The following is a 25,748-nucleotide window of genomic DNA, read 5'->3' on the forward strand; positions in this document are numbered from 1 at the left end:
CTGAAGGTGGATTAGGGGATTCCAATGTCTTGAGCAGGGGTAGGGAAAGGCTAGTCTTTGGAAAAGAACCGTGGGAAGTAAATGGCACACAGTCCAACAGGAAGAGAACTGGGTGGAGATCAGAAGTCCTGGGTCCCAGTCCTAGTTCTGCTCCTGTGACCTTGGGAGAGTCTCTACCCCTCTCTGGGCCTCAATCTTCTAGAATAATCTTTAAGGTCCCTTCCAGCTCTCATGTTCTATAAACCTACTTGAGGAACCCTGAAAGTTACCTTGCCATCCTTCAGGGGCTGAGTATGCAGCTTGAGAATGAGTCTGCACCCAACTCTTTATTTCCTCTTCATTCCCTTCTCAATCACCTGGCCATGAGGCTGAGCCCCATTTTGGAAGGGTAGGTCCAGGAACAGGAAGAATTAATTCAATTGCAACAAGACCCTAAGCTTGGAGGGCAGGGACTACTTTTTCTCTATATATTCCAAATGCAGTGCACATAGTAGGTGCTTTAAAACACCTTGTTGAACTGAATTGATTGCCTTGGTGAAAAGGTTTGTCTGTTTAACACAAGGTTATGGGATTACCTGTGGGTTTCATTCTATAGATTCATAGAAAGTTGGAGCTGGAAGAGACCTTAGAAATCATCTCATCCAGGGCTTATATATTTTGATAACTGTATTTCATTTTGTAATCCTATATACTTTATTCTAAGCATTTAAAAACATTATTCTGATAGGAGGTCCATGACACACAAAAAGGTCAAGAAACACTGGTCTTGTCTAATCCCTTCATTTTATAAATGAGGAAACTGATACCCAGAGAGTGACTTGTCCAAGGTCATACTACTAGTTAGTTGTGTAATCAAGACTTGATCTCATGTCTATTGACTCCAAATCCAGTCTTCTAAGACCAAAGTTAAGAACACAGAGCCATCTGCTTTATATCTTTCAGGCTGCCTGGACCAATGATCTCTTGAGATCCCCTCTAGTCAAGAACAGCCTGCTCTCTTGGTATGATTTCAGAGGTTCCATGAAGATTGCATTAAGGGTCCCTGATGCTCTGGGATCAATGAGAAAAGCATCACAATTTTAGCATCATAGCATGTCAGAACCAGAGAGTAGCTCAGAAATTATCTCGTCCAAACCCTCTTTTTGCAGGTGAGGAAACTGAGGCCAGAGAGGGAAAGTGACTTGCCTGAGGTCTCACAATGAGCTATTAGCAGAGCAAGAACTGGAACCCAGGTCCCTTGCCTTGGAAGTCCAGTGCTCTCTTCTAACAAAGGCTGAATCCAATTTCCCTCAATCCTCTGAAGAGTCAAGAGTTGGCTGAGTGAATGACATGGATATGAAGTACTCAAGACATCCTCCCTGGCACCTCTGAATCCCATGCGATGCCCCACGTGCCCCCTAGACCCTCTCCCACAGCCCCAGCAGCAACCCCAGGCAGAAGTACCTTGTGAGAATAATGCTGATCCACAATTCTCGCCAAGCCGAAGTCACCAATCTTCAGCACGAGATCTTCTGTGCTGATGAAGATGTTGGCCGGTTTCAGGTCCCTGTGTAACACGTTGGCAGAGTGGATGTACTTGAGCCCACGAAGCAGCTGGTACATGAACAGTTTGGCATGTTCCTCGGCCAATGTGCCCTGCTCCAGCAAGCGAGCTAAGTCTGTCTCCATGTACTCCTGGACAATGTAGGCCATGTTGAACTTAAAAAGCTCCCCCTGAAGGTCAGCCCCCTTGGGTCCGAGGACCTCATACACCTTCACAATGTTGTCATGGTCGAGGCGACGGATGATCTTAATTTCCCGTAGCGCATGCTTCATGCTCTGGGCATCGCTCATGGCAATCTTCTTCACTGCCACCTTCCGGCAGGTCTGGCTGTCTGTGGCTGAAAGCACTAGGCCATTGACGCCAAATCCCAGGGGTCGGAAGTCGACAAAGCGCCCGCCAAGGTCATAGCCATACATGTTGGCAATGCAGTCACCCTTCTCAGCCATCATCAGCTCAGTGCTGTAAGGCTACCTGTGTGAGAGAGGAGGGAGGGAGAGAGACCGAGCCCAAGTCAGTGTCTCCACTAACACTCTTCATCCCACTAAGTCAAGCATCCCTTCCCAATGTCCAGACACAACAGGGGTACGTGTGCTACTCACTGGGGCCAGGGAAAACAGTTTCAAATAAGATCAAGGAGAAGACTTTTCCTCACTCTCAGCAATCTCTGTGTCTAAGTGGTTCAAAATTCTTTGAAATGGAGCATCTTGGTGGAAAGTACCAATGTATTTGTAAAGATGACCATCCATCCAGAAAGCACATCATCTTTAGCTGGGGTCTCTTTAACTCTGGTCCTTGAAGTAAGAGCTTCAGGAAGAGTCTCCTTTTAAATCCTTTGTTAATTACAAATTAAAGAGTTCAGGTGGAGAGGGTCCTCTGCTCTGCAATTCAGGGACTATTTGGTGATGCCTTAGGACTTTAGGTTTTCAAAAGCTTAGTGGTAATTCAGCGAGAGCTACTCAGTGGCTTCTTCCCATGCCCCGAAAATTCAAGTCATTGACTGGCTTTGGGGCTTCCACTGAAGTGATCAAACTCAAAGCAAGCAGAATGGTATCAGGCAAGAATGCTGGAGAAAGACCAGGCTGTCATACACATTGGAGCTCATGGACCAATGCTGGGCAGATCCTGGGACGTTCAGCTTCCTTTCCACAGCTTCAGATGGGAACAGCTTGGGTAGCACCCTCTCTCACTTCTTCATACTTGCTGCTCTCTGCCTGGTTCCCAATTCCATTTCCAATTAGATCCAAGACTCTCCTAACTGCAGCATCTTTCAGACTGAGCCTCCCTGAAGTAGCAACCCTGGGTAAATTTCCACACTCTGGCTTCTGACACCTTCCCACTTGCATGTCTCTTGTTAATCAGCCCAAATGTTATTTGATCCGTTGAGCAGGTTGAAACACTGCTCACCAGTGGGGTTTCTGGTATAGAGCAGGCAGTCTGGCTAACTCTGTTGCCTGTTCACAGCTCTTCTCCTGGAAGAGAGGAAAGATTGATTGATTTGATAAGACCATCAAATGGTAAGCCTTTTATGTAAATTCCTGTTCTCTGAAGGTTAACATGAGCAAAGATGTAGGTGGGAACTATCAGCCCTGACCTTTTGGAAATTCATTAGTTATGCTCTTCAAACACATACATATCAGCACTGCTCCTCAGAAAGGGGGTAAAAAATAACTCACTGCAGACAGAAGTCAAAGTTGCTACATCCCAGCTTTTCTCCCACACTTTTTCCTACCTCCCTTCTTTTGCAAACATTTAAATACCTGGAGAAATTATTTCCTCTAGACTGAGATCTAGTTAGACTTATAGCTTTTACTAGCTATCTATTTAGATAATATGTAAAATGAATTTACATTTGCCAAATTATTGTTATTATCAGCAGCAGTATTTGTATAATATTTTAAGGTTGGCAAAGTACATTATAAATATTACCTCATTTTATCCTCATAAGAACCCCGAGAGGTAGGTATTATTATTATTATCACTATTTAACAGAGGAGGAAACTGAGGCAGGCAGAGCTTAGGTGACCTGCCAAGGTCAGACAGCTAATAAATTTAAGAGGCTGTATTTAAACTCGGCTATTTTTTTTTTCCTGACACCAGACCCAAGGTTTTATCCACTAAATTAAGAAAATTCTGTCGCAACTACAACAAACAAGATATTCTCTGCTCAGCAACCCAGAACAAAGACCTCTCCATAATACACTTGGGCCGAGTACACTGAGCACTCTTTGCTTCTGCAGTGAGTTACCGTCTCTGGCTGTTAACTGCACCTAAAGGGAACACTGTTGTTCAGACCATCAAATAAAGATGAAGTCACCGCTATCATCCCCCTGGTGGCAACTTGCTCAAATGACGGATACAACAGCCAGAAATGAAAAGCCCACAGAAGGCTACCAGGACAAACCGAGATCTATAAAACAACAACAAAGGTCATAGCTTCTAAAACAGGAGCAGCTGTCCTGGGGCTAATAAACCCTGTGGGATTAGGGAGAGAGCACATACACCAGGCATCAGGAAGGAGTGATTATGTATTCAGGACAAAGGAAGGAAACAGGACAAGGTAGCATTTTATTGGGTAACCACCGTGTGTTCACCTTGCATGGATTTATTAAAATAAATACTGATAGTTGGGCAGAAGTTGTATAGAGACCGTCTTTGATGAGTTCTTTTACCTTTAACTTTGTCAGCCTTCTCCCACGCACATGCAACCCGAGAAATAATCAAGTAAAACAACAGCCAGCTTTTAATTCTCTAAGATTAAGGGTAGGGAATAGGGAGTATGGTAAGATACAAAAGGCAAATAATTTACAAAAATCATTTCTGCTTGAATTTCAAATGCATTTACATGTGAATATTGGATAAATACATTCTAGAGATTCCTCACAAAAATAACAAGTAATAACAATGGCAAAAACAATATGGGGGGACAAAGGTCTTTAATGACAGGAGCATAGGGCAAAGTCACCAAGTGTACCTTTTCCCCTCAAGTGTCACTTTGACTGAGACATTGAAATTTGAAGGCAATTTACATGGACTATGTGGATAACTGCCAGAAGCATGACGGGAGATGTAAGAAATTCACTGAAATAACCCAGTGAGGAGGTTATGAGTCAATAAAAAGAAAAGATCTTGACAGCCATGACAGGTCTTGACAACTGCATGAGTGAGTCTTTTGTGTCAGTCAGGTGTGGCATGGCCTTTCTAACAAAAGAGCTGAAAAGGTATTGATTAGCACACAAGCATATTGACCTAGGCCAGTCTCAAGAGAGGGATAACACTTTCTTCCTGTCCCACCCAGACGGGAAGCAGCCAACAGCATCAGTGGCCAAAGAGAGCTCTAACAGATGATTCTAGCAGAGAAATAGCAAGTGGATTCAGATACAGATGATGATGGAAGAGGTAGGAGCTTCAGCAGATGATGGCTCAGAAGGCAGAGGAGAGTAACAATAGCAAGGGACCCTCTGGGACCATGGGAACAGTAAGAGCCAGTGAGTTTCTGGAACACAGAGATTTGAGAAGTGACCCAGCCACAGCACAATCTCACTGGAGACTGTCCAGGGAATTTTCACTTTCCCTTACCAGCATGGGAGTCTGTGAAAGACTGTTTCTCTTTGTGCGCGGAGAACTGATGATGAGTCTATTGCTTGATTATCTGCTATTTACTTGATTGCTTGGTTCTTGTTATTTGATTTATGAATTACATCTGATCTGTTAGTAGAGAATCACTGGAGGGGTGCTTGAACTATATTTTCATTAACTTTGATTATCTAGTATTCGGGCAGCTAGGTAGCACCATAGTGCATGGAGTGCCGGGCCCGGAGTCAGGAAGACTCATTTTTCTGAGTTCAAATCTGGCCTCAGACACTTACCAGCTGTGCGACCCTTTTTGCCTCAGTTTCCTTATCTGTAAAATGATCTGGAGAAGGAAATGGCAAACCACCCCAGTATCTTTGTCAAGAAAACCCAAAACGGGGTCATGGAGAGTTGGATACGACTAAAAACAAGTGAACAACATAGTCTATCCTAAGCTTGGAATAATGAGGGGTTCCAGAGGTATATGAGATCCATGCTACATTATTGTGGCCACTGTTAATTACATTACAGAGCTAGAAGCAACTTTAGATATGAGCTAGTTCAATCCTCACATTTTATAGTTGAGGGAACTGGAGTCCAGGGAAGGTAAATGATTTGCCAAGGGCCATGGATCTGAAACTAGATCTCACGACTCCAAATACAGTTCTTTCTCCTACACCATATTGATTCCCATCTACATATTTATATAATTCCTCTAGTCAGGAACCCTTAGTGGCTCTCCACTGACTACCAAATAAAGTAAAAATTGATGATCCCAGCTTTGAAAGCCCTTCCTAGGTTGACTCCATTCGAACCTTCTTCAGTGTTCTACACTGAGGAAAACTGTACTATACATCCCAGTAATTGTTCTTTTCTCTCCTGTCTTATGCTGTATCTCATGCCTAGAATGAACCAACCCTCATTAATCCCAATACCTCCAACCCCCTACACACATACCTACACGCATACACACACACCCCTCTTTTTTCAAGGCTCAACTTGAGTGACACTTCTCCCATGTAGCCTTCCTTGATTAAATCTGCTGCTCTACTCTCCCTATCCCAGTGAATATCCATCTGATTACAGATTTAGAGTTAGAAGGGACTGTTATACCCAACCCCCTCAATTTACAGATAAGGAAATTCAGGCCCAAGGGAAGTGAAGTACTGCCCGAGGGCATGCTGGTAGTGAGCACCAGGAGTGGGTTTTGAACACAAGTCCTCAAACTCAAGAGCCAGGGTTCTCTTCTTCCTCAGATATCTCATAGATTTTTGTCTGAGTGTCTGCTTTGTGCCCATATTTCTCTTTCTTGAACCACGGAGATCTGTATGTCTTTATTCCCATTAGAGAGTAAGCTCCATGAAGGCAGGCCTACATTGTACCTATCTTTGTATCCCCAGCACCTATCATTACACTTTCTTTGCACATGGTATGCACTTAATAAATAAGAACCTTATAATTCTTCAAAACAACCTTAGAAGTACATAGTTCAAATACTATCACCCCACTTACCAGAAGAGGAAACTGAGGCTCAAAGACATAAAACAGGCACATGGTTAGTACACGTCAAAGCTGCACCAAGAAGAGCCTTTGAAATCCAGAGTTCATTTCATTACAACATGCTGCCATCTTCAACAATTTTACTAAACATTCATTAGACCCAATAATGAAAGAATTAAAAAAAAATCAGAATGAGACAGTTGGGAAAGAACTTTGAGATCATTTAATCCAACCCCCTCATTTGAGGGGTAAGTGAACTGAAGCTGAGTGGGGTAAAGCCTTTGCCTAAACAAAGCCATAGCTAGCAATAGCTAATTATTGACGGAGTCAGGCCTAGAACCTCCGTCCCCTGGCTGAGAGCTCAGTGCCCCTTCTGCTCTAACCTGCTAATAAAGCCACACTGGGAAGGCCCCGAATCAGGAGAAGCTAGGAAGCTGCTGTGCTTTCCCATCAGCTTCTGTCTTGGGAATGGGAATCATCAGCCTAACCAGAGCTGACTTAATTCTTTAAGCATTGTTCTTGGCAGGGAAGGTAATTAAGTGTTTCAATTCCTGCTGATTCTGCCTCTCAACTGAGAAAAGCCATAATTCAGGCCTTCCTTATGTTCCTGATTGGTCTCTCTGTCTCTTTTAGCTCCCCTTCTCCAACCGTCTTCCTCACAACCCAAAACAATTATATTCCTAAGGCTTGGGTCTGAGCTGTCCCTACCCTACTCAAAAACTTTCCATGGCTCCCCATTACCTACTGGATAAAATACAGACAGACTCCTTATCCTGGCATTTGAGGCCCTTCACAATTTGACTTCCTTTCCAGTCCTGCGTCACACCACTACCTTTCATACATTCTGTTTTTCCAGCTCACACTGTTTTGCTTCACATACTCTGCTTACTTTCTAGGAGACAGAGCTGGGAGAGGTGTCCCAGACACATGTATAGAGGGCTACCAGCTGTTCTCCAATTTTGTCTTCCTCTTTCCCATGGTTGTGTATTCATGAGTGATCCCCTATACCTAGAACATTCTTCCTTTTTGTCTCAGCCTGTTGAAATCCTTTCAGGGGCCTATCTCAAGGCCAGCTCCTCCAGAAAGCTTTCCCTGATTTCTTACCTCACTCTTTCTCCAGATGAAAGCAATTTCTTCTTTCGAAGATTTTCCTGGAACCCTTTGTCTCAATTTCTCTTTTATCTTGGTCACATTTCACCTTGTATCACACTAATTTTTGTACACATCTTTCACCTCCCCTCCCCTCCATGAACTATAAAGTTCTTGTTTGTAGAGAATGATGGTTTATTGTTTTTGTATTTTTTTTTAAATCTATGTATCCCCAGAGACAATGAGCCCAGCACCTTGTATGTACCAGGAAATGAGAAAGAAATGTTTTTCAAATTGTTGAATTTTGCTGACTCAGTTCAAAAGGAGAGAAACTTAAACCTTCTTCCCTTCCTACTCTTGCCTGCTGGGCTGTAAACAGAGACAGGGAAATTACTGAAATCAAAGCTACAGAAAGGGGAGATGCCTCAGAGATGCCATCAATAACATATAACCCAGGAAAGTAATAGTGTCACAAGCCAGTCCAAAACCACATACCCAGGAGATAGGACGAAGGGCGGATAACTCGTCTGCATACAACTGAAAGGCAATATTATACATTAAAAAACCAACAAAACAAACAAAACCCGGAAACTCCTTCCTCTCTCTCCTTGGGATAAAACATCCCATTCTTTGTGAAAGTGTGACTCTGTTCCTTATTTGATTATTAACACTTCTCGGACAGACACCATAGAATCTTATAACTGGTTTCCTTCAGGTCTTAGCTAAAGCCCACCTTGTATAGGAAGTCCTTCTCAGAACTCCTCAATCTTAGTGCTTTCCCTCTGAGATTATCCCCAATTTATCCTGGATATATCTCATTTGTTCATACTTGTTAGCATGTTATTTCCGCCATTACACTGTGAGCTCTTTGAGATGAAGGATTTTTTTTTTGTTTATTTTGCTTTTCTTTGTAACCCCAGTACTTAGCACAGTGCCTGACATACAGTAGGTACTTAATAGATGCTCTCTGTCCACTGAACATACTTTGTGCACTCTCACCTCTGCACCTTTGACCATGCTATATTGTCCTCCCTGGAATGCCCTCCTACCTCCTGGTTTAACCCCAAAACTACTTCATCCATGATTCCCCCCATCCTTCCACCCCCTGGATGCATGACTTGTTTGATACTTAGAATCACAGAATCTCAAGATGTGGAGGAACCTCAGAAGCAGCCCAGTCTAGATTCTATCCAGTCAGGAATTCCCCCTGCAACATATCCTACAAGTGGTCATTCAGCCTCTTCCTTTCAGTGGGAAGGGAAAACACTCCCTTCCCATTTAGCCCCTTTGACTTTAGGATAGCTCTAATTGTCAGGAAGCCTTTCTTTATGTCAAACCTAGATCTACCTCCTTGTACCTTCCACCAATTACTCTCTTAGTGCAACCAATTGGGGCCAACCAAAATGAGTCCAATTCCTCTCCCTGACAGCCTTTCAGATACTTGGACAGCTCTCATGTTTACCATCAGTCATCTTTTCTCCGGTTCCTTTACTATCCTTGTATGACACATTCTCCAGTCCCCTCCCTGAACTAGTTGCTGTTCTCTGAATATGCTCCAATGTCCTTCCTTAAATTCTGTGCCAAGAACAGGACTTGATATTCCAGATGTGGTCTGTCTAGGGTGGAGCACAGGCAGATTGTCCTCTCCTTCATTCTCAACAGGATGCTAACTTAGGACACCTTACCTTGGGCTGTCAGTTGTCTTTTCATATGTGTTTATCATGTACCTCCAACTAAACTCCAAGCTTATCAGTCTCCATGTCTTATTCTTTGTAGCTCTCACAGCTCAGTGCCTTGTACACACTGATCTGTGAGAAATACAGAGCTCAGCTGCCCTGCTCTCTGGTCCCTAGGGCTCTCCCTTGTAGTCAGGGACTTAGGGAAGCACACACTCCCTAAGGCTGACAGGGGATCACTTGCCATAGTTCTCTTGATAAAATCAACTGCATACAACCTCATGGAATCAGGATATAGGGGCCCCTATCCTGTACTACTGCATGACTACAGTTGACTCTGTTCCCATCTGGATTTGCTTTGACATTTCAAATCTCCAAATTAGAGATTATCTAGTTCAATATCTACCCATGAATCTTATATTTAACATCCTTGAGGAGAGGTGGTCCAGTTTCTACTTGGAGATCTCCAGTGATGGGGAACTCATTACCTAACCAAGGCAGCCCATTTTGGACAGCTCTAGTTGTTAGGAAATTTCATCTTATGTTGACTCTTTGGAGGCCCAGAGTGAATCCAACTATCACAAACAGTGCAATTCTCCCATCCCTTTTATTGGCTCTCACCGTCCCCTCTCTCTTCCTAGAGCCCCTGCCCTCAAGCTCCTCCTTTATTCCCTATGGAGGGGTCTATGCTGAGCCCTTTGCCACTCCCTACAGCTTACAATTTGAATAGAGTTTATCACTCTAAAATCTTCTGGCTGATCAACAATCAATCAACAAATACTTCTATGCCAGGCAATGTCCTAGGTACTGAGGCTACAAAGAGAAAAATAAGTGCTTGCCTTAAAGGTGCTCACCAGATGTGTACCTTTGGCTTTCCAGTGACCAACAGGTGGGAACCCATCTCTGTGGGCTGTGTCCCATGGAAGGGATGTGTTGTCTAATTCTGTCATTCTATAAATGAGGGACTGAGGCCCAGAAAGGTTGTGACTTACCCAAGGTCAAGTAGTAAAGAGCATGATTTGAACCCAGGTCCTCTAATTCCAAATGCAACATTCTTTCCACCATATCACACTCCTTCCTTTTTCTCCAAAACTAGTAAACCTAGTGTTCCAGCAGGAGGATGGCAGAGAGTGCCAGTATTTTGAGGGACAGTTTTCTATTTCCAATTTGGGGGATTTTTTTTTTTATTCACCAGCCTGGAAGAGGAAGGGGTCCTAAGTTTAGCTGGATATGCATCTTGATCAGAAAGAAGAATGGGTGTAAAGTTCCCAGAGGACTTCCCAAATTCCTTAGCTTCCTGCTCAGAATTGCCTCTAATAAAACCATCAACAGAAAAATCCAAACCCTAAAACCAGCCCAACGCTCATACTCCATTCCTGAGCTTGGTTTTTCATTACATTTTCAACAAGACTGGACCAACTTGCTCACTGGGAATGCCAATCCCACTTTCTCACAGGCCCTCGCTCTCTTCTCCCACATGGCTGCCAATCAAGGGGACTGGATGGTATGAACTATTTTCTTTCTGGGATCTCCATGGGTCTATTTCATTCCCCTGCGTTGAGGCACCTAAATTTCAGACTTCTTCCTCTGAACTTCCAGACTTCCCCACCTCACCCTGCTGTTTATTTTCATCAGAAGTGACATCTCTCTCGGAGTCAATGACATTTCACAGGCATCTTCCAGGCAGCTTTCTCCTGAAGAATCTTGAGAACTTACAGGCCTGTTCTCAGGACTCTTGAGCCATTCGTCTCATGGCTTAAAATCATGTGTAATCTTAGCTGTGGAAAGAACGTTTAAGGTCATCTAGTCCAGCCCATACAAGGCCACATTCAAAGCCATCCCCTGGCTGACTCCTTAAGCAGACCAAGTTGGTTTCAGAGCAGCTCTTTTCCCTTCTCCTGCCCTGCCCTGTTAAGCCACATCTCCTGCTTCTTTGTTAATGGCCTCCTGCCCCCAGACTCTTTGCTTTACTCAGCCCAGGTACCAAGCAGCATTTCTTGCACAGGACATTTCCCTCCTCCCTCCTTCCTCACTAAGTACCCCTTGATCTCATTCTTTCGGGGCCTTCAGCTCTCTACTTTCCAAGGTGATAACTTGGTCAATGTATCATAATGGGTTAATGTGTTACATCTTCTGGGGGAAGAGTTCCATTTTAATAAGGGTCCCTCCAGAAGGAACAATGCATTAAACTAAAGTAGCTTAGAGGTTCAGAGAGGCTCAGACTGTGCTTGCTGTCTCCCCTAACTTGGAACATACAGAAAGTACAGGCTCTTTGGTAACCAAATCCACCTACTCCATGAACTTTGGTTCAGTTCGTGGTTTCTCTATTAACGATGTCTAAATTTAGATGTTGGCTTATTTTGCTTTCCTGTCCCTCAGTTTCTACTTTTGCAAAATGGGGAGTACTGAGGAATTGCTGGATGCTGGTGAGGATAGAGGGATGGCCATTGGTAGGAGCTTATACAGTGGGACTGTGACTTCGGAAGTGTCTCCTTTGATTTTTTTCCCTATCCACTTCAGCACTCAAATGGTAGGAAATTTTTGGGCAAAATTCACACCCACGTCACCAACCTTACTCTTCAACAGCTTTCATTTTATAAAAGTAGAAACTTAGGGACAGAAATATGAAACAGGATGACGTCACCATGTAGAAATCATCAACAGAGAAGCAATAATCTCAGCTTCCCAGGCTACTCTTCTCACCAAACAGAAATGGATTTAGGAGAGCTGGAAGAGATTCTAGAGGTCCTCTAATACAATTGCTTATTTTACAGGTGGGGAAACTGAGGCCCAGAGAGATGAAGTGATGGCTCAGCATCACAAAGATTGTAAGTGGCAATGTCAGAATTCAAATTCAAGTCCTTTGACGCCAAATCCAGCAGTTTGCTTTTCCAGTGTGCCTCTGCAGTCCCCTTTCCTTTAGCCTTAACCCTCAGCTAGATTAGTATCTGCAGTATGCAGAGAAGGCCTGCCTCAGAAACAACTGAGTATGTCCAGGGCCAGAGAAACTGCTAAAATGTGACTTGCAAAGAGCCCAGGGGGAAGGCTTCCTGGAAGAAGTGGGGCTGCAGCTAGGTGGCAAAGTAGATAGAGCCCTGGGCCTGGAGTCAGGAAGTCTGGAGTTCAAATACAATCACAGATACTTCCTAGCTGTGTGACCTTGGGCAAGTAATATAACCTATGTTTGCCTCAATTCCCTCACCTATAAATGGGGATAATAATACACCTAACTCCTAGAGTTGTTGTGAAGATCAAATAATAATTGTAAATCACTTAACACAGTGCCTGGCACACTGTCAGTGCTATATAAATATTAGTGCTATATAATATTAGTTGTTATGATGATGAAGATGATGATGATTCCCTGCAGCTGCCAAAGGAGAGGAAGCTGCTGAGGCCCTGGAGATTTTGCCTCGAGTTTGGCTTAGCATCTGGGAATTTGCCTTGACCAAGGCACTGGGCTATGTGCTCGATAACATTCTCAAGGGGAGAAAGCTTTAGCTAAATTTTTAGATGACCTGAAGGTGTGTGTATGAACCACGCAGACACAAAGGTGTCTTAAAGTCACTTGTTACGGAGGGAAGGGGTATTTTATGTCTGATGTGAACAAAATGATAGGAAATTAACCCCCTTTCTAGCCTTTTACCAACATCTGGTGAGGTCCTAAGCCACTGAGCATGCTGTGGGGGCCATTCTGTAATCCTTGGCCTTCCACTGGTTTCAGTGCCCTCCCCTGAGAGAGGGAGGGAGGAGAGGGGAGCAAGCCTTTGTTCTGGAGGAAATAAAACCAACCCTGTCTTTCATTCTAGTACCTTTCTCTCCATCCCCAATCCAGGAGGAGAGCAGGGCTTGTGGCTAAAAGCAAACGGGATGTAAAAGCCAAGGAAAAGGATCCCAGCACCCCAAGCCTAGAATCAGTCTATTTAGGGTGTGCTGGGTAGCTTAAGTGTGAATTCTACCCAAGTAGGGGAGGGGAAGAGAAGAAATGGGCTTTTTGCTGTTAGAGATCAAGGGAAGATTCTTTCTGACATTTCTGCTTTGGCAACTAAAATTTAAACTTACATTGTGAGTTAGTTTCTAAATGGCTTGGATCTGTCCATGTTACAGAGAGCCTTTTTTCCTTCCAGAAATCCAGGGCTTTGGTGGACAGATCCCAGGCTCTAAAGCTAAAAGAATAACAGCTAACTATTTTATATAGTTTTGAAGATTTGCAAAGCACTTACCTCACAACAACCCCATGAGCTGAGTAATTCAGGTAATATTATTCCCTTTTGATAGATAGGGAAAGGGAGATTTAGAAGTTACATGCTAATAAGTGTTATATGCGGGTCATCAGCCCAGGGTGTCTGGTTCTTTCTACTGTACTACACTTCCCAAAATGCCAACTCCATGAAGCAGTTGCTCTCTTGAACCCTAAGATCGAAGAGCTAGAGCTGGTGGAAGGGATATTAGAGGTCATCTGGTCCAATCTTCCCTCTCTGCTTTTTCTGATGAGGAAACTGAGGCCCATAGATATAATAAATACTATAGCCCACATAAAGGCAGCTCATGGTGCAGTGGGTTTGGAGTCAGGAAGATCTGAGTTCAAATGTGGCCTTAGACACTTACTAGCTGTGTGAACCTGGGCAAGTCATTTAACCGCTGTTTGCTTCAGTTTCCTCATCTGTAAAATGAACTGGAGAAGGGAATGGCAAACCACTCCAGTATCTTTGTCAAGAGTCAGATATGACTGTACAACTGAACAATAACAAATAACCTACAGAAACAAAGGCTGTTTTGGGGTTTTCAATAACTTTTAAGAATATGAAGGGATAGCTATTCTCAGCAATACAATGATCCAAAAGAACTGTGAAGGACTTATGAAAAATGCTACCCATCCCCCGAGAAAGAACTGATGGCGTCTGAATACAGATTGAAGCATACTTTTTTATTTTCTTTATTTTTCTTGAGGTTTTTTTTGGTCTATTTTCTTTCACAACACAACTAATATGGAAATGTTAAAAAGAAAGAATATAAAGAGATTCTGGGACCAAAAATGTTTGGGAATGGGTTGTTCTAACTAATAATACAGTATTTCTTCCTCTGTACTCCCAGATCCTTCTCTTCTTCCCAGAGATATTGGGACTGAGACCATATCTTAATGATTTTTTTCCCAGATCCAAGTCACTTAGGAACTAACTCACAATGTAAGTTTAAATTTTAGTTGCCAAGGCAATAATGTGAAAAAGGGTCTTTCCTTGATCTCTAACTAACAGCAAAAAGTCCATTTCTTCTCTTCCTCATTTCCGCTCCCCTACTTGGCTAGAATTCACACTTAAACTACCCAGCACACCCTAAATAGACTGATTCTAGGCTTGGGATGCTGGGATTCTTTTCTTTCGCTTTTACATCCCATAATGCCTTCAACCAACTGCTTTAGATACAGCAGTGTCACACATGCATGCGCGCGCGTGCGCACGCACACACACACACACACACACACACACACACACACACACACAGAGGCTACTCTGAGTCAACTGCTCTGCCCCTAATGGCTCATTTTTCTTTCTAAGACACTAAATCAGCCCCGAGCTTGCTGGAGAACCTGCTGTCATTGATGATACAAGGTACCATCTGGGCAGGGGATTCCCTGAAGCTGCCATGGAGAAGCTACCTCTGTGTGTGCAGCTCCAAGAAGGGGTAGCATGTGTCCTGAAGGAAAGAAGAGAGAACAGAGGAAAAAGAGAGCCTCAGGTCTGGGGAATGAAAGCCACCTTAGAATCAACTCTGAGCACTTCAGCCTTTGCATAGCTTTATGTCATTAAATTATGTAACCAGCCAGGGAGAACAAAGACTCTACAAGACTCCTAACATTACCAAAATAGCACAGTAAGCACTTCTTGGTTCCCTGCTCAGAGTGCTGTTCTCGTATTACAGCAGAGCTAGGAAGGGGCTGGTGGGTCCCACCTGCACACGCACCATCTGAGTTCCAAGCCCTAAAGAGTACATTCTGAGCAGGACAGATACATCCTCCAGCCTGCGGTCTTATTTTCAGGGGAAAGGTTTTTAGGTGGGCTGCTCTACGCGGGGGCATCTTACCATCCCTCCCTCTCTATTCTAAGGAGATTGCTGTAACATCTAATATTTTCTGGCTCAAGATGGATTTGGGAGGGGATTCTCTATCTCTCTGTGTTACTGTCTCTGTCTGTCTCTGTCTCTCCACTTTGACCCACTGCCCTTTTAGGAGATGAAGGGAGAAAGCAGTGCTGAGCAGAAGGAACTGTTTTCTGTTTTGTCTTTGTATTAGAACTCACCAGCTTTGATGTAGTTATGGCCTTTACAAGAAAAAGAGGTTTGGGGAAAGAATATGCTCCATTCCTAGAGTGCATTAAATCAATTCGATCCAATAAACAACCATTTAAGTGTTCACAATGGACAAGGTGCCAATTTTCTTCCCAAGAAATAGACAGAGGAACAGAAAACTTTGCACATGATTGGCATTCAATAAACATTTGTTGGAAGGAGAAAAGGAGAGAAGGGTGGATAAGAGGCATTTAGGAATCTCAGGTGTGCAAGGCTCCTCATGGAGGCAGCTGGTGGTACAGTGGATAGAGTGCCCAGCCTGGAGTCAGGAGGTCCTGAGTTCAAATCTGACCTCAGACACTCCTACCTGTGTGACTCTGGGCCAGTCTTAATCCTGTTTACCTCAGTTTCCTTGCCTGTCAAATGAGCCAGAGAAGGAATTGGCAAACCACGCCAGTATCTTTGCTAAGAAAACCCCAAAGGAGGGTTAGGAAGAGTCAGACATGACTGAAAAACAACTGAACAGCGATAGCAACAAAAAGTGTCCTTGGGCAATCTGGTTCAATCTGAATTGATGTCTCCTCTGCGGCACCCTTGTCAAAGGGAGTGAGGGGAGGGGAGGGGAAAGGAGGAGCCCGTCTATCTTCCCAAGAAGCTTAAAGTCTAGCAGGTGAGAGAGCTCGGCGTTCTTTATCCCTCCTGAGTGTCTGTGCCCTGGCTGTTCCCCACTCCTGGAATGCAATCTCTCCTTACCTTTGCTCTGGGAATCTTTAGCTTCTTGCAAGGCTCAAGTGAGGCATTACTTCCTACACAAATCCTTTTTTGATTCCCTATCTAAATTTATCATGTACACTCTTATGGATTTATATGTGTAGTGGAAAGAGTGTCAGGCTTGGAGTCAGAAGATTTGAGTTCAGATCCTGACTCTGTTACTTTTACCTGTATGACCATGGGCCAAGTCACTTAACCCCTATGGGCCTGTTTCCTGATCTACAGTACCTATTATCAGCAGCCTACAGTTGAGAGGTTAAGTGGTCTACCCAGGGTCACATGGCTAGTAAGTATCTGAGGCAGGATTTGAACTTGAGACTCTCTTTGTTGAAGTCTATGTGGAAAATAAGGGGAGGGGGTTGGATGACTTTAGAGGTCCCTTCTAGCTCTTGTTCCTTGAGCCTGTGCTACATCCCCCCAGCAGAATGCAGACTCCTTGAGGACAGACTGTTTTCACTTCCTCTTTGTATCCTTAGCATCTAGCACGGTGTCCTGCATATGATAGGTGGTTAATAAATGCTTATTTGAATGAATAAATTAATAACAAGATATTTAGCAAAACTCAGTATCAGACAGGTGGGATGTCAGAAGATAGTACTCACACCCATATTAGAACCCAATTATATTCTGTCTGGCTCTTAATGTAGAAAATATTTGGGAGTCTACCCTTCCTCCCCCAAGATATATACAAGAACCAAATAAACACAGCTATAAACCACTGTTTACAGAAATAAAGAAAGAACTAAATAATTGGAAAAATATTAATTGGTCATGGGTAGGATGAGTCAATGCAATAAAAATGCTACTACTACTGAAATCAATTTAGTCATTCAATTCCATACCAAACTACCAAAGGATTGCTTTGTAGAACTAGAAAAAAAATTATGGAATTCCTATGGAGGCAAAAAGGGTCAAGAATCTCAAGGGAAGGGGCAGCTAGGTGGCGCAGTAGATAGAGCACTGGCCCTGAAGTCAGGAGGACCTGAGTTCAAATCCAGCCTCAGACCAAACACTTAACACTTACTAGCTGTGTGACCCTGGGCAAGTCACTTAACCCCAATTGCCTAAAAGCAAAAAAAAAAAAATCTCAAGGGAAATAATGGAAAAGAAAAAGGTGGAATAAAGGAGGCCTAGAAGTACCAGATCTCAAACTGTACTACACTGCAGTAATTCTCAAGAGAATTTGGTACTGATTAAAATATAGAGAGATCAGTTAGTAGAACAGATTAAGGACAATACATAAAAGCAAATTAATCCAGTTGCCTAGTATTTGATAAACACACAGCTACTAAGATAAGGACTGACTATTTGATAAAAACTGCTGAGAAAAATGGACAGCAGTATGTCACCTAACACTTTACACCAAGATAAGCTCCAAACAGATACAGGACCTAGATATAAAAGGCTGCATCATAAACAAATTAGAGAATGATAGAAAAAAAATTACCTCCGAGATCTATGGACAAGAAAAAAGTTCATGACCAAATAAGGGATAAAGAAGATCATAGAAGGCTCAGATTCTTAAGATCTGGCCTGCTTGCATTAGCAATACAAATGCTTAGATTCCTTAAGAGACTGGTCAATATGGCAGATGTTCTAATGAATCTTGTCTTTGGCTGAAAGAAGGTTTGAGTCAAATTCATTTGGGCAGGACCTGTGTGTTGTGATTTTGGGGTCCCAGCACCCCTAGACCCCTAAATCTCAACATTTTAATGGCCCGTACAGGGAAGCTGCCTTAACCCCAAGCTCTTCTCCAGCCAAGAGTGGATGGTATATAAGCCTCCCCACCCTTTCTTGTCCTGCAGTTGGAGTCACACTCCAAGTACCTAGGAAGGCTTGGAGGTGCTTTTTGGGAAGACAGTTAAGAGGCTATCTCGCACTTGGCCTAACACTCTCAGGCTCATGGTCCACTGGTTCAAGGCTATGGACCTGTGTACACCTACCAAAGCACAGAGGGCAAGGACGGGCACCCTATCCAGAAGCATATACCCAATTCTGTCAATTCTCTGGGCGCTAGGGAATTGGGAAAACTGCAGGTGCTTTTTGGTTCCCTGAGGCTTACTTACTCCCTTCCCTCTACACCCCTGAATCCTCCTTCTTGGAGGTTATAGGGAAAAGTTAGAAGAGCTGAAAACATTTTAACAGATTCTGGAAGTTTTGTGATCAATCATTAAGGAGTTTTGAAACACCTCCTTACAATCCCTTCACTCCCTTCTCCCACTCACTTCCCTTGAGTCAAGAGGTTATCTGTTAATCCCTCTCATGGAAGAAGAGAGTTTCACCCTCCTCCCCCACCTGGTGAAAGGAAGGAGGGGGGAGGGGCAGCAGCTACTGGGTGGGCCCCACTGGCAATGGCCTTGGGCCCTGGGGCAACCTTTGCCTGGAAGCATCACTCAGGTTCAGTACATTCTGCTCAACCTCCAAAATCAGGTAAGCATGCTCTTTTAAAGTTGCAATTTTAACTGTTAATGATGAGATGTTGATTCTCTGTGTAAAGTAATTTGGAAATAAATTTAACAAGATTGAAGTCACCTGATTGGTAATGGATTTGTTTCAAGTTTCAAATTGGTGAACTTTTTGTATCAGTTATGTCAAGCAGCTTTTCATAATTTGGTTACAGCTAAAACAATTTGGCTATTGTTGGTTATTGTTTTAATGTGTAAATTTGCCAAAAAGCTTGTTTGGGTCATGGTTTACTGAGAATTTGCAAGTGTATAGAAATAATCTCTAATGATTGGCTTTTTATACCAGGACAAATTAAAATTTGAGATGTAAATCCTGGAAAAGTTTTCCTTAAGCTATGATTAGTGAAATTTCTGTTTGAGGTCAAAGCTCATGAGACCATAAGTGATTTTATTTTGAGTTGTCTGATGGATCATAATCCATCCGTAATCAATAGTCAATAATCCACCATTGAGAGAAATGCCACAAGCTACTCAGAGAGAATGTGATACAGGTGGGAAATTTGCATTGGGAAAACTGAGAGGACAATTGTAGCCTCAGTCTAAGATGGAAGCCTCCTGATTCAGTTTCCCCACTGTGTTCCTTTGAAAAGGAATGTTACCCACCTGGCTATTCCTGAGACTGGCTATGAGGTGGATTTAATACTGCATGGTTGGAAAACTGAATTATCTGAATCCAAACAGCTAAAGATGTTTTATCCTGAAATATTTGGCCCTAAATCTAGTCCCTGCTTTATCCTTTTATAGTAAATTTCAAATAATCAGAGCAAGTGGTCAATAAAAGATCAATGCAAGTGTGTGAGATCTTGCTGTTTTGACCTCAACGTGTGGTCATTCAAGACCCCCAAACAACTGAAATTAAGTCAGAAACATCTTCAGTTTGGTTTGGGGAGGAAAATTTCAGTGATAATTGAAGTGAAAGTCAGTCTCTGGCAAATTCATTTGTGTAACTATTGAACCCAGGGATGGAAAACTTCTACTTGTAAAAGTGTTACTTAAACTTTTGCAAAAATTTAATCCCGCAGGTCAAATGCAAATTATTTTAATGGGGCTCTTATACATTTACTTCTCCCTATATCTGGGCTCTGCAGTCTTTTCTGTCAGATTTGTGTCTTCCAGACTACAGGCCATTCACCTACAGTTGGTAGCAAACATCAGGTACCAGCCAATTGTCCCTCCCTCACCCCCTGGATGCAGCCTGTGCTTGGTTCCAATTAACCTCCTCTTTTGGACCCCCTCGAGGCAGGGACAGCTCTACACCCCTTGCCAGCAGGAAGCAGTTTCAGAAACCAAGACCTTTGCCCCTTACCCCAAAAGAATTTGTGTCCCATTTGTTTGAGGGTGGAATGATGGGGATGCGATCTGAACCCCTAAAAGGAAAAGACCATGTCTTTAGGATCTAAACCCCTGGACTTGTGGCCAATCTCCCAGTTCTGTTTTGTTACTGCCCAATTGCCTCTGGCTGCTTCCCACCCTTAATCCTACCTAGCCACTGGTTCTGTTCACTCTAGCTTACTGGTCATCCCATCCAGATCCTCCTTAGACCTCTTCTCCAATCACCCCAGACTACTTGGCCACTCCTGGATTACTCCCACAGTCTTTCTGTATATAAGATTCATCTTGCCTCCATTAAGGTGCTCAGATTCTTAAGAACTGGCCCACTTGCATTAGCAATACAAATGCTTAGATTTCCTTAAGAGACCAGCCAATATGGCAAATGTTCTAATAAATCTGGTCTTTGGCTGAAAAAAAATTAAAAAAAGATCACAGAAGATCAAATGGCTAATTTTGATTACATAACATTAAAAAGCTTTGCACAAACAATACTGGGGGAAAATCTTTGCAGGAAGTTTCTGTGATAAAGGTCTAATTTCCAAGATATATTAGGAACAGATTCAAATGTTTAAGAATAAGAGCCATTCTCCATTGATAAATTGCGTAAGGATAGGAATAGGCAATTATCAAGGGAAAAAATCCAGGCTATCTATAGCCATATGATGCTATAGATATCTCACTCCCCATCACTACTAGTTAAAAAAATGCAAATTAAAACAATTGTGAACTTTTACCTCACACCACCAGATTGGCAAAGATGACAAAAAAGGGAAAGTGATAAATGCTGGATGGACTGTGGGAAAACAGACCCTCTGATGCAGCACTGGTGGCCCTGTGAATCGAAAACAATTGGGAATTATAAATAAAAAGTTACTAAACAGTGCATGTCATTTGGCTCAGCTACACCACTACTACACCTATACCCAGAGGAGATCAAAAGAAGGAGGAAAAGTTCTTTGATGTACAAAAATATTTATAGCGAATCTTTTTGTGGTGGCAAAATATCAAAAGAAAACTGGAAACTAAGAGATGCCTGTCAATTATGGAATGTGAATATTATGGAATATTAATATGCTTTTAAGAAATGAGGAAATAGATGACTTCAAAGAAACATAGAAAGACATATAAACTGACTCAGAGTGAAACAAGCCAGACCAGAACAATCTATACTATGACATCAATATAATAAAAAATGAACAATTTTAATAACTTTTATAAACTGATCAAGAATGAAATGAGCAGAAGCAGGTGAACAATTTATACAATAGCAACACCACTGTAAGGATAAACAACTTGGAAAGCTGTTAAGTGCTGTCCATACAATGACCATCCATGCAGAGGGCCAATGATAAAACCTACTATGCACCTTCTAATAAAGAGGTAATAGATTCAGGATGCAGAATGACATCATATTTTTTTAATGCAGCCAAAGAGGGAATATGCTTTTCTTTTCTTTTTTTTCCAATGGAGTTGGGGAGGAGGAGGGAGAGAAATTTGATTTCTGTTAATTAACACTTTAAAAATGGGGGGGGTCCTTCAGATTTGAAGAGTTGCATCCTCTTTCAGATGAGGTCACTATATTGTTAATTTTGCGTAACTGTCTTATTTTGTTACAAGAGAGCTCGCACAGAAAGGTGGTAATCTGGAAATGTTTGTCATGTTTAAAAAAACATGTCAATAAAACTTTCAAAAAAGATAACAGACACGTTAGTTAAAAAGAAGAAGAAAGATAGTTTGGCACAGCAGAAAGAGTACTAGACCAGTGATCAGAAGACCTGAGTCCAAGACCCACCTCTGCTTGTCTCTTGGGGCTGACCTTGGGTATTTCAATTTACCACTCTGGGCCTCTGTCTCCTCATCTGTAGAATGAGGGTCATAATGCCAGCACCACCTACCTTGAAGAGTTGTTTTGAGAAAGGCAATTTTTAAAAGAAAATGTATAAAATTTTCTTTATATTTCCAGGACTTAGCCCTGCGTCTGTTGCATAGTAGACATCTAATAAATGTTTATTGATTCTACTTACTGACTAAACCAGTCCAATCCAATAAACATTTATTAAGCACCTACTACATGCCAGGCACTGGGCTAAGCATTGGGGATATAATTAATAAAAAAAACAAAACAGCAGTGCCTGCCCTGAAGGAGCTGACAATCTAATGGGGAGAGGGGAGAGACCACACAAAAGGAGGCAGGAAAATTGGGGAGGGGGGAGACTAGAGAGTACGTGGGGAAGGGGCATTTTGTTTTGTAGAGCTGGAAACCAGGCAGACCAGAAGATGCAAAGTGGAGTGAGCCAAAAAGTTCAGTTTCTGACCTCCGTAAAGGAAGACATTGGGAGTTTTACTCTACCCTCCAGCCCTCCAATTAGAGGGGAGAGGAGGCTGACGGAGGTGATATTAGTCAAGGGTTGAGTTACCAGCCTGGTGGTAAGATTAGAGTTAAGAGTTAAGATTAGAGTTAGAGGTAAGATGAGGTTAACCTGGGAGGTGAATCTTGATCTTCAGAGTTCGAACCAAAGCAGAGCAGCAGACTGCAGCATCAGTGTGAGCCCAAAGCATGTTTTAATATAGGGTTTACCTGAATTTGGGGAGTGATAAGCTGCATTATAATAATATTCTATCAGGGCTTCACAAAGCTCAAAGACATAGTGTGATGGAGAGGAAGGGGTGGGAGAAATTCCATGTACAAAGAAAGGCTCAGAGGTAGGCCCAATGGAGAGAGGATGCAAATGGGGTTGCCTAGCTGAAGTAGGTGGCCACCATATGGTAGAAGAGGAAGGTTGTTTTCCCCCTGTAGTAGGGGGAAACACTGACTCTGAACCCTTTGAGATTTTGTCTGATTTATTCTTAATTTTTAAATTTTATTTATTTATTTTTTTTGGTGAGGCAGTTGGGGTCAAGTGATTTGCCCAGGGTCACACAGCTAGTAAGTGGCAAGTGTCTGAGGCTGGATTTGAACTCAGATCCTCCTGACTTCAGGGCCAGTGCTCTATCCACTGAGCCACCTAGTTGCCCCCATTTTGTCTGATTTAAACCCTGATGGACAGCTCTTTGATTCAATTCAAGAAGTATTTCATCATGCACGTATGTGCATGGATGGGCACCGAGGAAGATACAAAATTTAGATAAGATACAGTTCCTGCTCTCATGGAGATTGCTGTCTAATAAGGAGAGAAGGTTTACACATAGACAAGTATAAAATACACAATATTACTTGGCAATGGGGCAGCGAGGTGGAGCAGTGGATACAGCACAGGCCCTGAAGTCAGGAGGACCTGAGTTCAAATCCAGCCTCAGACCAAACTCCTGACACTTACTAGCTGTGTGACCCTGGGCAAGCCACTTAACCCCAACTGCCTAAAAATAAAAAGAAAATATTACTTGGCAAGTGCACAAAGAAGGGCACAATCCAGTGCTACGGGATAGGGGGAACGGTGAGGGGGAGGTCATTGTAGACAGGAAACACTGAAACATTTCACACAATATTGGACTTCCTCTTATTGATCTGATTCTCACCAAGTCACAATGGCCCATTCTCAGCCAATGGAAATGCATGGCTAGCTCCCATTATTTCCAGGGAGGTCAATCATTCACAGGGGTTGTGCACAGAGGGTAAAAGAGAATTCTTTTCAGTACAGGAATAAACAACAAGCTCCTTCTCTCTGGCTACTAGATTTCTTGTTTGCCAGGGGAGAAAGAATGGTATTACGACCCACTGACAACTCAACTGTAGGGGTGGCAATGCCCAGGGGACCCAGAAGGGATATCACCTAAGGCTGCCCAGACTCTTAGACTGCAAGACCAGCTATAGAAAGGGATAGATGAGGAGACCTGGGGTCTCATTCTAGCTCTGCCCCAAACCAGCTGGGTGACCTGGGGCAAATCTTGTCGTCTCTGTAAAATGGGACTGCCCTATTAACTCATAGGAATGTTACAATACCAATATGAGATCACATATGTGAAAGCACTTTGAAGTTTAAGCATTAGGAGGCAGCTTGAGATGGAGGATAGAGGACTAGAACTTGGAGTCAGGAAAACTTGAGTTCTCACTCTGTCTCAAACCCTGACCAGCAGTCATTTGTCCTCTCTAAGCCTCCCTTCACATTTGCACAACTCTAAGAAGTTTTCTGTTAGAATTTTCTTTATGATTATGCATATTTGTTACGTAGGTTTCATTTTTCTTTCTTTTCAATGAGGAGGTAGGAGAGAAAATAGATTTTGTTACGTGAAAAATTAAACAAAAATACTCATTAACTGAAAATTTAATTTAAAATTAATCTTTTTCAAATTAAGTTTCTTTTTTACATCTTTCCTACATGATAGTTATCACATCTCTCTTACTCATCTTTCTCCAGGTTAAATATCTCCAGTTCCTTCACTCGATCTTTATATGGCATAAGTCTCCAGGCCATGCTGTTTGCTGTCCTCTGAATAGGCTTACCATTGATACGATATTATTTTTCTGTTGTTTCTCTAGTAGCTGGGATGGTTTTGTACTAAGCCATATCCACATTTTCACTTTATTTCTATTCTCCTACCAATGAACAGAACCCAAGTATAGAACAACTGGGGATGCAGCCTGTGGTGTGGGAACAAACAAAACTAATTGTCCCCTAAGTAATCAGGCCCAAGGCCTCTTAAAAGCCATGCTCTAACTCACTGAGCTAAGTAGCCAGATGCCAAAGACTGGAGAGCAATCACGAAGTCGTACAAGGACCAGTAAAAGTCCACGTGCCCACTGCACCTCAGAAAAAGAATTACTCAATTACCAGAGGCACAATGGTGGGTAAGGAATTCAAATTGGCTGTCTCCAGCTGTCCTTGCACACTCACCTGCCCATAGGCTCATCTCACAGGGCTCTTATGAGGAAAGTGCTTTGTAAACCTTAAATCACTACAGAAATAGGAGATATTATCATTCATTGATTCAAAGCCTGAACAAGAAGTTACAGACTTTACTATCTCTTAGCATGCCAGAGGTGGAAAGCACCTTGGAAATCACAGTTTAACCACTTTCTCCCCATATTACAGATGAGGGAACTGAGGCACAGAAAACATAAATGACATCCAAAATGACATAGCTCTTCTGACTCACAATAGGAATTCTTAACCTAGGGGTCTGTGAACTTGATTTAAAAAAAATACAAAACCTGTGTTAACTGTATTTCAACATAATTGTTTTTCTCTGTAATCCTTTGTATTTTGTTTATGCATACGAAGACATTATTCTGAGAAGGGGTCCACGGCACAAAAAGTGTCACTGCTGAAGTAGACAACCCCAGGGTGCTTGGGAGCTCTTGTCCAGTGGCCTATAACACAACCTGTTCATTACACTGTTGCTTCATATAATTTTTATGCTTGGAGTAGGTCACTTTCAAATCCTCAGTAAGGCCTTCTCTGCCATTTCCTCCCCATTCTCTTTTGAATGGAAGTGCTGATCCTGGCTCATTCACAAATATCCTTTCATAGATAGGACTAATCAGCAGCTCCTCTTCATCAAATAATTAAGAAATTATTC

At 42.6% G+C, this 25,748-nt stretch overlaps 1 protein-coding gene across 3 annotated transcripts in view; it reads right to left on the reverse strand.

Moving 5' to 3' along the window:
* MAPK4 (mitogen-activated protein kinase 4) overlaps positions 1-25,748 on the reverse strand; it is a 220,303-nt gene that overhangs the window by 67,189 nt on the left and 127,366 nt on the right. For 2 of the 3 annotated variants that reach the window (XM_020972329.2, XM_078153261.1), the window contains one exon: positions 1,444-3,012. In XM_020972329.2, coding sequence (XP_020827988.1) covers positions 1,444-1,992 — 549 coding nt within the window. In that variant the 5' untranslated portion in view covers positions 1,993-3,012. The remainder of the gene's footprint in view (positions 1-1,443; positions 3,013-25,748) is intronic. The other variant, XM_078153262.1, reaches the window with a different exon arrangement.

The sequence above is a fragment of the Phascolarctos cinereus genome, unplaced genomic scaffold (assembly GCF_003287225.1).
Source record: "Phascolarctos cinereus isolate Bilbo 61053 unplaced genomic scaffold, phaCin_HiC Scaffold_4;HRSCAF=312, whole genome shotgun sequence".
In the NCBI taxonomy this organism is placed as follows: Eukaryota; Metazoa; Chordata; class Mammalia; order Diprotodontia; family Phascolarctidae; genus Phascolarctos; species Phascolarctos cinereus.